At 49.4% G+C, this 12,362-nt stretch overlaps 1 protein-coding gene across 7 annotated transcripts in view; it reads right to left on the bottom strand.

The window, feature by feature from the left end:
• The window catches only part of PACS2 (phosphofurin acidic cluster sorting protein 2), a 64,493-nt gene that overhangs the window by 3,525 nt on the left and 48,606 nt on the right, over nt 1-12,362 (bottom strand). For 4 of the 7 annotated variants that reach the window (XM_072342577.1, XM_072342578.1, XM_072342579.1 and 1 more), the window contains exons 19-24: nt 12,246-12,278; nt 8,302-8,344; nt 5,223-5,265; nt 4,257-4,392; nt 1,354-1,580; nt 642-755 (exon numbers count right to left, since the gene is read on the bottom strand). In XM_072342577.1, coding sequence (XP_072198678.1) covers nt 642-755; nt 1,354-1,580; nt 4,257-4,392; nt 5,223-5,265; nt 8,302-8,344; nt 12,246-12,278 — 596 coding nt within the window. The remainder of the gene's footprint in view (nt 1-641; nt 756-1,353; nt 1,581-4,256; nt 4,393-5,222; nt 5,266-8,301; nt 8,345-12,245; nt 12,279-12,362) is intronic. The other 3 variants (XM_072342584.1, XM_072342581.1, XM_072342583.1) reach the window with 1 other exon arrangement.

Below are 12,362 nucleotides of genomic sequence, written 5' to 3'. Positions count from 1 at the left end.
CTCAAACAAGCTCCGCTTTCTTTTTTGAGCAGACGTGCTCTTATGGAGACAGACGCAGCACACTTTTCACCAGGAGGTCTGCCTTTCCTGCAGAGGTGATGTTCTGCAACCACCCCTCGCTCAGCAGTCTGACAGGATCTGGGTCACCCTCCTCAATTCTGGCCCAAGCAGATTTCTCTGCTGCTGACAGTGCTGGGAGTTATTAACTGAACAGGCCACGAGGATGTTTTTGTAATTGGATACACAGCTCCCCTGACAGGCACTGCTAGGTTTGCCTGCAGATGTGAGCACAGCTTACCGCTGTGGCATGCCTCTGTGCCAGACCCCTGCCTGGAGGAGCAGTCACTACTGTGGCTCTCAATCCATCACCACTTCCCAGATGTGCACAGGAAAACACTGAACTACAGGGAGAGGAAGTGGAGCCTGGCCCAGCCTTTGTCCTCACCCAGGGTCCTATGAGGGAGGACTTTCCCACACCCCAGACCTATGAAGCAATACCCCATGCTGGCCACATCCAACCCTTCCCCAGGAAGACCCCATTACACTGACTCCAAGGCAGCAATGAGGGCAGCTCTTTGCCTGCAGGAAAACAGCTGGCAGCCGAGCTCACCCCAGAGCTGGGGGATGCAAGCTATACGTACCCCGCAGCATGTTCTGCTGATGCTTTGCTGTGCAAATCAACCTGCTGATCCCTTCAATGCACTGGCTCTTTGACTCAACCTCCTTGTCTTTTGTTTTCTTGGGTAAAAACATCACTGGAAGAAAATCAAACGAGCAAACAAGTGAATCTCTGCTGCTCACAAGAGACACTCCAAGACTCACTAGTGGTGTTGTGTTGTTTTCTTATTTAAATACTCATGTCTCAAAATACTAATTGAATTAATTCTTGCTTGTTTGGCAGGAGTTGGACCACGCCAGCATTCTGCACTGCTACCTATGTGCATGAAGACTTCAGGCCCAAGCATCTCAGCCTGGTGGTCGGGGGCACAAGCTCTCTCCTGTCTCACCCAGTAACCCACACAAGCAACAAGGAACACTGTGGACAGAGTCCCTGTGCATCTCCTGCCTTTCTACACAGTCATTCACAACTGACCTTTCTCTGTCCCCATCACTGTTCCTTTGAGCTATGCCATCTTAGCTGTCCAGCTGTGAGCGCAGACACACCTCCTTACAGCACAAAGAACCATCACCCTTTCAAACTATCGCCTCATTGAGCCACTTCCTACCCACAGACAGACTAGGAACTTGGGACTGACTGTAATGCAGGACTGACAAGTCAGCCTCGGGGCTGCAGAACAAGGAGAGCAGCACTGTGTTCCTGGCCTTTGGCAACAATCAACACGTCTACCTTACCTTTCTTGTTCTTCTCTTTTGTTACGACGGTCATGGACATGGTTGGAGTGGTGGCAATCTCCCCGCTGGCAGGCAGCCTGCTGACCTGGAGGGACCGGAAAGTGCATTTCAGTGTGTTTTTGGTAGTGGAAGGGTCCTTCTTCTCTGGGTCTCTCTTTCTGTCCACGGGAGGAGCTGCAATCCAGTAATCCACCTGCAGGCCCATCAGCTCAGCACCAAGGCCCTGGCTAGAAAACAAGAGAAGAAGCTCATTTCTGCACGATGCTCAGCAGAGTTCTCCCCATCTCTGTTTTCCAGTAGCAGCTGCTCCTGACCAGACGGTGAAAGAAGTGCTTGGGTCTTTGTGCAATCTGGCAGCAACACTTCTTGGTGAGGTCCACAAGTCACAAGCACGCCAGAAGTCATCACTGAATGATACAGCCTGGGTCACATTACAGGGTGGTAGCAGCTTGGCAGCACAGCACTGCAATGAGCTGGAACGAGCTGACCTTCTGCACAGCCAGGGAGTTAAGCAGTAGGGAAGAGATCAGACAAACCACTTCCCAACACGGAGTGCAGTGACCCAGCTAGCAAACCTGACCCCTGAGGCGGCACAGGGTCAATTCCAGTCTTCAAGAGAGGACGAGAAGCTGTAAGCACCTGCTGGCTGCTGTCTCCCAAGCACTGATAAGCGAATGGCCTGGTCAGGCACAGCATTGCCAAAACCGTCTCTGTCTGAATTGCTTCCAACTCCTACGTCCCTGATCTCTTCCTGTCACCAGCTTCCTTCCTTTCTGTCCAAATGCTCCACCAGGTCACACAGGATCCCTGCTCTCCCCAGGTCCCTGTTAGGGCACAGGGCAATCCGCTCCACAGCCCTGCTGCTGGCTGGGGAATTCCCGAGCTGGGTAAATGCTTCACAAGCCCTGTGATGTTTGCTAAACAATGGCAGATTTCAGGACATGATGTGCTACTGAAAACTCCCGCGCATCATGTGGTAGCAGACATGTCACCAAAACACACCGTCAGCCTTTCTAAAGCCAGAAAAGGGAAGATGAGCAACCTGGGAAATTCCACCACCCTCTCCTACCTGCCCCTTCCTCTCACTAACCAACTCCTGGCACTTCTTCCTACACAAAGATAGTGTTGAACAAAAACTGATCTGTCAGTCTGCTGGCTAATTATATTTAACAGGGTCTCGTTTGAGAATTGGTAATTGTTTAAAAAGAGATTAATTGGTGCCCTTGAATGAAACAAGCGTTCCTCTACATCACGTGTGTAATCAGAAACTCATGTAAAATAAGGATGGACCACCATTGGTCTGCTCTGAAAATCATTTCCTTTGTCAGTCACTCAGCTGAAGCCAGACAGCAATAGAGTTCATCCAGGGCTGCCAAAACCAGGGTTTGCTTTCCGAGTACAGCTTCAGAACTGAGATTGTTTTAAGGACTTTCACAGCACATTTCTCACCCCAGTTGCAAAGCTGGTCCCAGACACGAGCTTCAGTTCTATCCTTGGCTAAACAAGTGGCTCAATCTTTCTAGTTTGGATCATCCTCCACCTCCTGTGCTGTCACATGCAAATCAGATGAAATCATGTTGAACCTAAACTTCCTCTTAACAGCTGTGCTCCTGGGGGTACAGGTTCCCAAACCACTTCCCCATTTAAAAAGCCCACGTGGATCTTCTGCAGGGGATGTTAGTTCTGCCCTCCAGAGTCCGCACAGCCCCAGCAGCACCAAGCAGCTGCTGCTGGGTCTCTCTGGGCAAGGAAGGCTCTCCCAGGGACCAACAGAAGGGATTTGGTAAGTGGGCTCCTGGGGCAGGCTGAACCCACTAGCACCTTCTACCCACTGGGCATCTGCTAATCTGCTTCCACGTTTCCAGTTCCTTTTGCTAAAAGGAAACTTTAACCTCTGATTTCTAAAACTGGCTTGAAAGGGGCCCCATGGGGCTCTTGGAGATAAGTAGGAAAGGGACAGTAGGAGTCGCCATTTACAAAGAGCAGTCTCTAATTGCAGAGCACTCTCTGACTTCCTCAGTCTGACAATCACAGGGCTAAGGATGTCAGTGGGGACCAACCCTGCATCATCCTCCAGTATCTATTAACACATCTGCTACCCATGAATTTACCTATCCCCTCTCTGAACTGCTGGTCCTGCTGCTACAGAAGTAGCAGAGGAAAACGTGGTCCCAACGCACCTTCCTGCAGCGTGCAGAAACCCCCTTCCTTCACCAACATTTTGTGTTGCAATAAAATGAGTCCACCAGGGCAATTCTTTACTGGTAATCCACTGGTTTCCTCCCTTTAAGTCTACACATTTCAATTAAGGCAGAACTTCACATTGCCTACATCATACGCTTTCTCCTCGCTATTCAGATATGCCCTCAGACAGTTTGCGTTTCCATTCTGCTACCGTACAACTATCCCACACCACAGAGACAAAGCCTGCTCTTTCCAGTGAGTCACTCTGACTTTACAGTTTCTTGGTCCTTATAAACATTCTGTAACAACATGGAGGGATTAAGCCAGCTGCAGAACAGGTATCTGGGGATTAGGGTCAGTATTTTATTTGGCTACGTAACTCCCAGCAGAATTCAGTCTCAAAGTGAAATTTCCAGACGATGGGAGAACACAAACCTCCTCAAAACAGGTTGCCACAGAATGACGGTTTCTACCCGGCCATCAGAAACAAAAGCTGGCCCTTCTGTCCTTGAGAAACATTTATATCAGGTGTAAGATCCCCTCTACTCTCCTCAGCTACCCCAGGGCCAACAAGGACCGGAGGCAAGAGGAGTGACACATTCAAATGCTTGCTGAGAAGGAAGAAGGCAGAACTACAGACTTTACTTCTGGAGCTTTCCTCCTTCCTGGATGTGTGGTAACACAGACAAGGGAGGTGTATGAGACAAAACATGCTTTACCTTGAGGATGAGAAGCTGCCTGTAACAGACGGTGAGGAAGGTGGTGTGGGGGAGGCTTCTTTCACAGCAGGAGATACAGAAGGTGGGGTAGAAGAAAGGACACTGGAGCTTGAGGGAGCTGCGTCGTCAGAGTCACCTTGCAGAGAGAAAGCCAAACTGTTTGTCTGGGGTTGTCTCACAGCCCAGCACGTGCACACTGGGATAGCTTGGTATCTTTACCCACGCTCCTGCTGTACACAGCTCTGTGTTGGCTTTGTTCAGATGTAACCCAAAGATCAGCTAGCCCATCACTTGTGACTGCTCCACACCTACAGCGTGGGACTGCCTATGTCTGGGTGAGGGGCAGAGACATTCACAATGCTCTGGGCTCCCCCTTGGCATCTTCTCTCCCAGCATTTGTTCTGAGGTTCCCAGCAGGTTTTTGTTTGGGGAAAAAAGCTCTGATTAGTAGTTTGTGAAGGAGGAAAAAAAAGTTTACACTGACAAATATCACCGCCCCATGTCAAAAGGTGTTAACACGTGTAAACGAGCTCTTCACTCCCACATTAAAACATCTGGGCTAAAATTTGCTGTTGGATTGGTAAAATGCTGCCTGTCTTGGAGATTCCAGCGTTGGGCATGTGTTTGAGATGGAATCTGTTAGGGAATGGAGCTGCCTCTCCAGTTGGAAGTAGCAAACCTCAAGTAACCCTAGTGGTGAGTCCATATCACATCCACATGGGAGAAATGGGTGTTTGCTCATATCTGAGTGGAAGTTCCCTAGATGAGGGTGTGAGAATTTCAACTAGCCCGAAGCTCCTTGAAAAGTACCAAGAAAAAGGGCTTCTTGAAATAGAGAGGACAGCCACTCCGAGTTAAATTCAACAGAACTAAGAGCTAACAAAAGTGATTTATGCCTTTCCAGCCTGTGAAATCAGCCTCCCGCAATCTGTGTGACACCAGAAACACATATGAGATGCTTGTTACCTGACGTCGCAGAAGATTGTTCCACTATTCCAACCTTCACCACCTAGAAAGGGAAGAACAAAGAGGACAACTCTGAAATGGGAGTCCCATGAATCTGGGGAACCCTTCATCTCCCAAAGTCAGTCCAACCCTACAGCTACCTGTGGCACTGTCCCTACAGTCAAAGCAGTGTAAAAGCATGGTAAAAAGTGGAGTCTTGTAAGGGCCAGGCAGGTCCCAGCCATGTCCAGATAGGCAGACAGCTTATATCCCTTCCCTTACTTATCCAAATGAAAGCATAGACCCTACAGAGCTGTTACAGACTTGCACAGCTCCAACTAGCCCAAGGTCAGCCCTAAACCATGTCTCCTATAAGGCCTGCCCATGTCTCCTGTGGGAAGAGGGCAGAGAGGACAAAGGAATACAAGTATCCTTTTAGCGTTGCTCTGATGCTAGGACTGCTCCCACCACACAAGCACAGCCACTTCCAGGCTGCACCAGAGCTGGGTTGTGTTAGGAAACCACAAAAGCACCAAAGTACGGATTCTGATTGGAGTTTTCTAATCTCCAGCCAAGAGAAGTATCTGGCAAATAAGATAAAGCCACCTGGAAGGCAGCAGTGTGTGTGCTGGAGTGGCTTGGGAGATGGAACTGGGGCTCTTAGTGGGGCCTGCAGTTTAGTCTGGCCAACTTTTGTTTGAAGAGGAACAAAACAGGCTCTGGAGTCAACAGCCACTTGTGCTACATGTGTTAAATGCCAAGAGGATGTTTCATAGACTCTAAGGAACCAGGAACGAGAGGAGATGAGGCATTAGACTTAGAGAAAGAACAAGGAATACAGAAAACTGCCTGCAAGCACCCTGATCTGCAAGCCAGAAAGGAAATCTCTTTTGGCCTTTTCCCTTCTGTTGGCCGACTGATGATGCTCAAGGTCAGACACAGGGTAGGAAGATGAGGCTAAATACCTTCCCTTTATTCAGGAAGGGGCTTGGGTCTGCTGCCCTTTCACTAAAGCCTCCATCCAGGAACGATGCAGCCAGCCTCCTTTCCCTGCAGGAAGGATGTGCATCCTGTTAACTCTCCCAGCACCTGGCTGTTGGCACAACGCAGGACGATGCAGTGTCACAACCACGGTCTGGGTGTGCAGTCAGCCCTTCACAAGGCTCTGCTCTCACCTCTCAGAGCCCAGCCATGCAACGCAGCCAAACCAGCTGCAGGCTTTCAGTTTCTGCAGTCTGGAAGCCAGAGTCTGAGCAACATTAGGAGTCCCAAACCCCAACATTTCCAGTTCCCTCCTTCTTCAGCCAACAGCCCCAATGTCAGGAGTACATCAGAGGCAGAAATAAACAGCACTGACCTGACCCTCTCCACCAGCCAACATGGAAAGTCAACTGGTATTTCCAAGGCAAGTTTGGGGGAAGTTGGCAGCATTACGCACACCACGGACATTTCACTCTTTCTCTTCCACACAGTCAAATCCAGACTGGAAAAGTGTTGCTAACGTAAGGTTAATGTTCGTTTAAGGAGCAGCCAGACAAACCTTCTGAATCCCATTTGCTTGCACATAACAGTGTTGAACTAAATCAATGCCAGAGAAAAGCTTTGCAGAGCCTAACAGCTCAGCGAGATGGGCCCAGGAACCTTCCAGCACTTCTGAGCCTTTCCTGTTACTGGGGTGGGGAAAGAGCTGTTTCATGACAGCAGTTCTTGCCCAGCAGCCACAGGATATGTACAATACCACAGCAAAACTCATCAGCAGGAAGCAAACTGAGAAGACGTGCCTCTGCTTTAGCAGAGAAGGTATATTTCCCTCCACAAATAAAAGTATATTGTCATCATCACAGGAGCACTGCGGAGAGATCTGAACTGCAATGAGACAGAGTGAAAGCAAGGTCAGCCTGAGTGCAGGACTGGATCAACTCTTTAAACTCCTTGGGATTTCAGATTAGCTCTGACGCATTGATGGGGATACAAACGGGAACACACACCAGTCAGCTTAACACAGAGAAGGTTGAACAAGGTAACCAGCATGCAAGAAAAGGGAGCTACAGGGAAGAGGTAAGAGCTGTGGAAGAGGACATGGTAGCTGAAGAACAGTCAAGGGATACCCCCTTTGGGCCGCAAGAAAATGACTCAATGCCTAAAACTCTAGGAACTGAAGAGCATCAAAGAAGGGGAGGGAAACTATTGAAGGCAAAGCACGTGGCGCACAAAACACACCAACAGGAGCACAAACACACCCCGCCTAAATACTCTGCACTTTAAAGGTAAATGCAAGAAGGACAAGGCAGGGACTACCATCCCAACTGCATATTCACATGATAAACTACATTACAGAATCACAGAATCACAGAATTATAGGGGTTGGAAGGGACCTCTAGAGATCATCGAGTCCAACCCCCCTGCCAAAGCAGGCTCCCTACACCACGTCGCACAGGTAGGCGTCCAGGCGGGTCTTGAATATCTCCAGAGAAGGAGACTCCACCACCTCCCTGGGCAGCCTGTTCCAGTGAAACATTAAATAGCTACTGCCTTAGGCAAACCTAACGGTGGGATATGTGATCTGCCCAGTGGGACATACTGTCCTTTTCCCAGGAGCAGATGGAGCATTTAGAGGGCAGGAGACCATTTGTGACAAGCATTCATAGAACTGACAGTGGAATAGTACATTTGGCCACACTGGCCACGCAGGGTAACACTCAGCATAGGAACCTGAGGTTAGGTTTCCAGGAACACACCCCATCCCCCTGCACATGGCCCAGCAGTCACTCTGCACCAAACAGGTGCTTTGGTCTGAAGTAAAGACAGGCCATGGGGCAGGGCATTTTGGCAGCACGCTTTCTTCTTTGTACTGAAGTAGGTAACAGCTAGGCTATGGTGCTTGCTCAGTGCTGGCAGGCACATAAGTCTGGAGCTGGCTGCTTGGGAAGCGAAACATCTAGCAATTCTGAGAGGTCCTAGAGGCTTGCTTACACATGAGGAGGTTGCATCCCACCACCAGATGCTCATGCCAACCCTCTGCCTTAGAGCACACACTGCTCCCGCTGCACCCCAGGGACCAGGGAAGTGTTTTAACCCTGTGGCACTAAAATGCACTCACCCCAACGAAGGGAATGAACTTCTGCGAAGATTCCTCATCAGGGCTAAAGGCAAAGAGAAAAGAGCTGTTAATAGCTTGCTTGCACGTTGGGCACAATACTCACTTTATACGTTGCATTCAAGCATGCAGCAGGGACGGACAGTATGCAAGCGCCAGTCCAGTGTCTCCTCTCAAGGCCCCCTGCCAGCACGCTCAGATCTGCATGGGCAGGGAGGAGCACACAGCTTACAGCCCATCTCCAAAGGGAAGGTCTCCTCCTCCCTCCCGCTTCACAGAGAAACATGCTTAATGGCAGTACAGACACGCAGCCTCCTGCTGCAAGGAGATGGATCTGGGCCACAACAACACCAAGAACTGCGCGTTACTTACTAGGACCTGAAGTGCTCTGCGCGCACAGCCGTCACACGTCCCACCTTTGGAGCCATGTGCCATACCTTGCACATCCCAGCATCGCTAAAGCAGTTAGCCTGCCACGGGGTTACAAGCCGTGACACGTAGTTATTGGTACAGCACTGCAGGGACGCACGCGCACACACTCACACGGATGCACGTTCCCCACCATCAGGAGCTTGCACAAGAAATGGAGCATACTGGATCAGGACACCAGCTTGAGAACGGCAAACAGCTAAACCAGACCCAACAGAATGCACACGATGGCTCGGAGACACCAGAAGACAACGCTACGTACATTCTGGAGGCTGGAAGAACATTACTGCTCCTGCTCTTCTCCCACCCAGGGTCCAGAGGCCAGAGGGTGAAGACAACAGGCCACAGTCAGACCTGACAGGAGCCAGAGAGAATCCTCAAAGACAAGAAGGGAGGATCCAAGTGGGCTGGGAGGGCTGCAGAGCCACTGCTTCCCTCGAGTGCTGCAGACAGAAGCATGGGGGCTGCAGAGCACACCCGTACATTCAGGGGAGATGAAGTCCAGCAGAGAAAAATCTCTTCAGAGCACAAGACTTGCAGCTCCACTTTTGTTAAGGGAAGGGAGAAACCCATATTGATGCTGAGAGATGCCCAGCTTTCTCTCACCCTTCCTTTAGCTCAACAGGCTGCAGATCAGGCAACACCAAGTCCTGCTCATCACACAAGGGAAGCACAGTCGTAGCTTGCTCATCTCACAGCTACTGTGTGGCTTTGCTCCAAGCTCTTCAGAAGCAAACCTTGCCCAAATCCAGCAGATAACTTGTTCACATTTCCCCGGGGAGCTCCATCTCACCAAGGAGAGTAGAGGGGATACTCTGCAATAAATCACTTGCTTCAGCCACCGCTTACACAGCTCACAGTGACACACAGGCGGTCCCAAGCAATCCATGTGGGTTTCAGTTGGGCTAGTCCTGTCACACCCTCTGGGCAACTCTGATCTTGCACATACAACCCTGAAAATACAGCTTATCAGAACAGCTGCTCTTCATGTAGACCAAAGGAGATGAATGTGCTTCTTCACTTTCTCTTTTCTTGCTCTTTCCTATTTCTTGTCCTTTGGGATCCCAAAACATCCATCCAGAATCCTCTCACCTTAGCCAGTACCTTTTCTACTCCTCCTACCACATGCGTGCATATCCACCTTTAATGCAAAGCCAGACCTGACCCCGGTCTGTGATATTTTCAACTGTAGTTTTGGATACTTCATCTGTATTTCTTAGGAGTAATAAACCCTAAACCCTTGCAGAGAGACTAGAAAGAAAACCTTCTTCATCTGTAATGGGTGGTTGTCAAATCATTGCTTTTGACTGGGTATAATCCTTCCACCTGCAATCAATGGTTCCTATCCAGGAACAGATTTGCATGTTCCCTCCCCACCAAAAGAAATGAATTCAGATTGAACAAAGACACACAGGCAGAGTTAGATGCTTTAAGGCTCTTAGAAATGAGAAGGTACATCACCAGGAGTCATCTGCCTGACAAAAGGAAGACATAATCTCTCTCACTTCTAGGACAAAGGACAAAGTATGCCTCAAAGCAGGCTAGGGTCACAGTAAAAGGATCTGAATAATCACTAAGAACAGTTATGCCAGTTGTTGGGCTTTTAACATTTTGTTTACAAGTTTCACCAAGTCTCCAGAGCTGAAATGAAGCAAAGGGACGAAAGGACTCCAGGTCCCAGTGACATTGCATGAGTGACCTCTCTGCTTCCCATTAAAACTCCTACAGTGCTCCTCATGTTCCCACAGCAGTCTGGCTGTATGCAAGCAGGATTTCCATTGTGTTTCTTGAGCTTTGATTCCTTCCTCTTCCACACCGCTCCATCAAGCAAGGGGTGCAGGTAAAGATTTCCACTGGCTGCATGAGGAGGTTCAGGCAGCAAGCAGCTAGGTGGGACCCAGTCCGTCTTCACTAAAACAAGGCACTTTCTTGTGCTCCAAAGAGCAAGAGCTGCAAAAGTTCTCTTAAAACACGAGCTGAGAACTTTTAGTGAATGACTCAGCCCCTTCCCTACCAGCAAGCAACACTCCATTTCCAATAGCCAGGCTGCTTCCCAGGTTCATGCAAGGGCTATCCAGAAGCCACGTGGCATGAGCTGTGCTGGATGCTGGATTGCAGTGGCTGACACCAGCCCAGGTGTGCCAAACTGATCAGCAATCCAACTGTGCTGGGAGCGAGTGGCTGCTGACAGATCTCTAACACCGTGGGGTTTCTTTCAAGAAAGCAATGCAGAGAACTAACACCATTGATGATGCATCCCTCCTAGTGAGAGGCCCACTTCTGCCAGCAGGGCCTTGTCTCCCACTCATTGCCTGGACCACAGTGTTTCTTGGCAATTCAGTACCCATTAGTTCTCCCAACATGCAGAGAAAATACCAGTCACCCACTGTAACGCAGCTGAGTTGAAACAGCAAGGATTTTCTTCCTGAACACCCTCTCCCCATTCCCAGCCCTCTCCAGGTAAGGTCAGCAGATGCTCCAAAAGAATAGGACAAAGCTTTTGCACCATTCGCAGTCCACCACAGGCAGTACATGCGCCAACTTTTCGGCATGACAAACAGAACAAGGAGATGGGAAGGACAGTGGAGGTCAGTCAGATAAGGGACAGCTGGCAATAAAGTTACAAAGCAGCTCATCACATACAGCTATGTCCTAAGGACTGGCTAGCTGGCTAGGCTTTCCTTGCATCTTGGGCTTGTTTAACAGAGCAAAGGCTAGGATACTGGGAGTTTTGTCTTGCAATGAATTTGTAGGTAGTGCTGCTGCCCATACACGGAGCATTGCCTTGAAAGCTGGCCATTCATCTCCAGCTTTGAGGGAGGTGGAGTTGCAATAACTTTATGAACCAAGGTCAAAATAAGCCATGTCCAATAACTGTATAGTTTGAAGCAGGGGGTTCTTGTGGGCAGCTCATGGAGTCACTAGCATCCATTCTATCTCCTCTTAGGCTCAGGGAAGTCCCATGTGATAGCCTGCCAGTGAGAGACTAGTCCTCAACTTTCTGATTACAGGGAGAAAAGTCATTGGTCTGCATTCAGACACCACACAGCTGAGACTCAGAGCGGCTCAGCTCCAAAACCAGGGGTCCGAAACATGCCCTGAGCCACTGAGCACCACCTTGAGCACTCTGGTTTGAGCAGCTGGGAAATTGAAAGTCTGCTCAGTCCCAATCCTTCTGGAGCTACGCTGCACCTTCTGACACTGCAACCAAACAGCAAGGATTGACTAGGAAGTGGGGAAGACAGACACCTACTGCTCAAAGCTACTCCCTCCATAGCTCCCTCATTCCTTTCAGCCTAAGCCCCAGCAACCCATACGCATGGCCCAAAGGCAGAGCAGTTTTTAGTAGTGCATTCTGCCAGCAAGTGCTATAGTTTCAAAGCAGCGAGCGGAATATAACCTTAAGCACATATTGAGCATCCCAGACTTGCACAAACTGTTAAACAAGGCACAAAAGACCAGCTCAAGGGTGGAAAGGAGACAGGAGATGGGAGAGGGAACCTAAAAGGAACTGATACCTTAGAGTAAAATCAAAATGAAAGCTCTTTTTCCTTTTCAGAAAGCAACCAAAGAAAGAGATAAATATGTTATTATACTTACAACAAAGTGATGCATTCATTTAGATAGAGTGCTAT

This window comes from Excalfactoria chinensis, chromosome 8 (genome assembly GCF_039878825.1).
Source record: "Excalfactoria chinensis isolate bCotChi1 chromosome 8, bCotChi1.hap2, whole genome shotgun sequence".
Taxonomy (NCBI): Eukaryota; Metazoa; Chordata; class Aves; order Galliformes; family Phasianidae; genus Excalfactoria; species Excalfactoria chinensis.
This window is presented reverse-complemented; position numbering and strand designations above follow the sequence as displayed.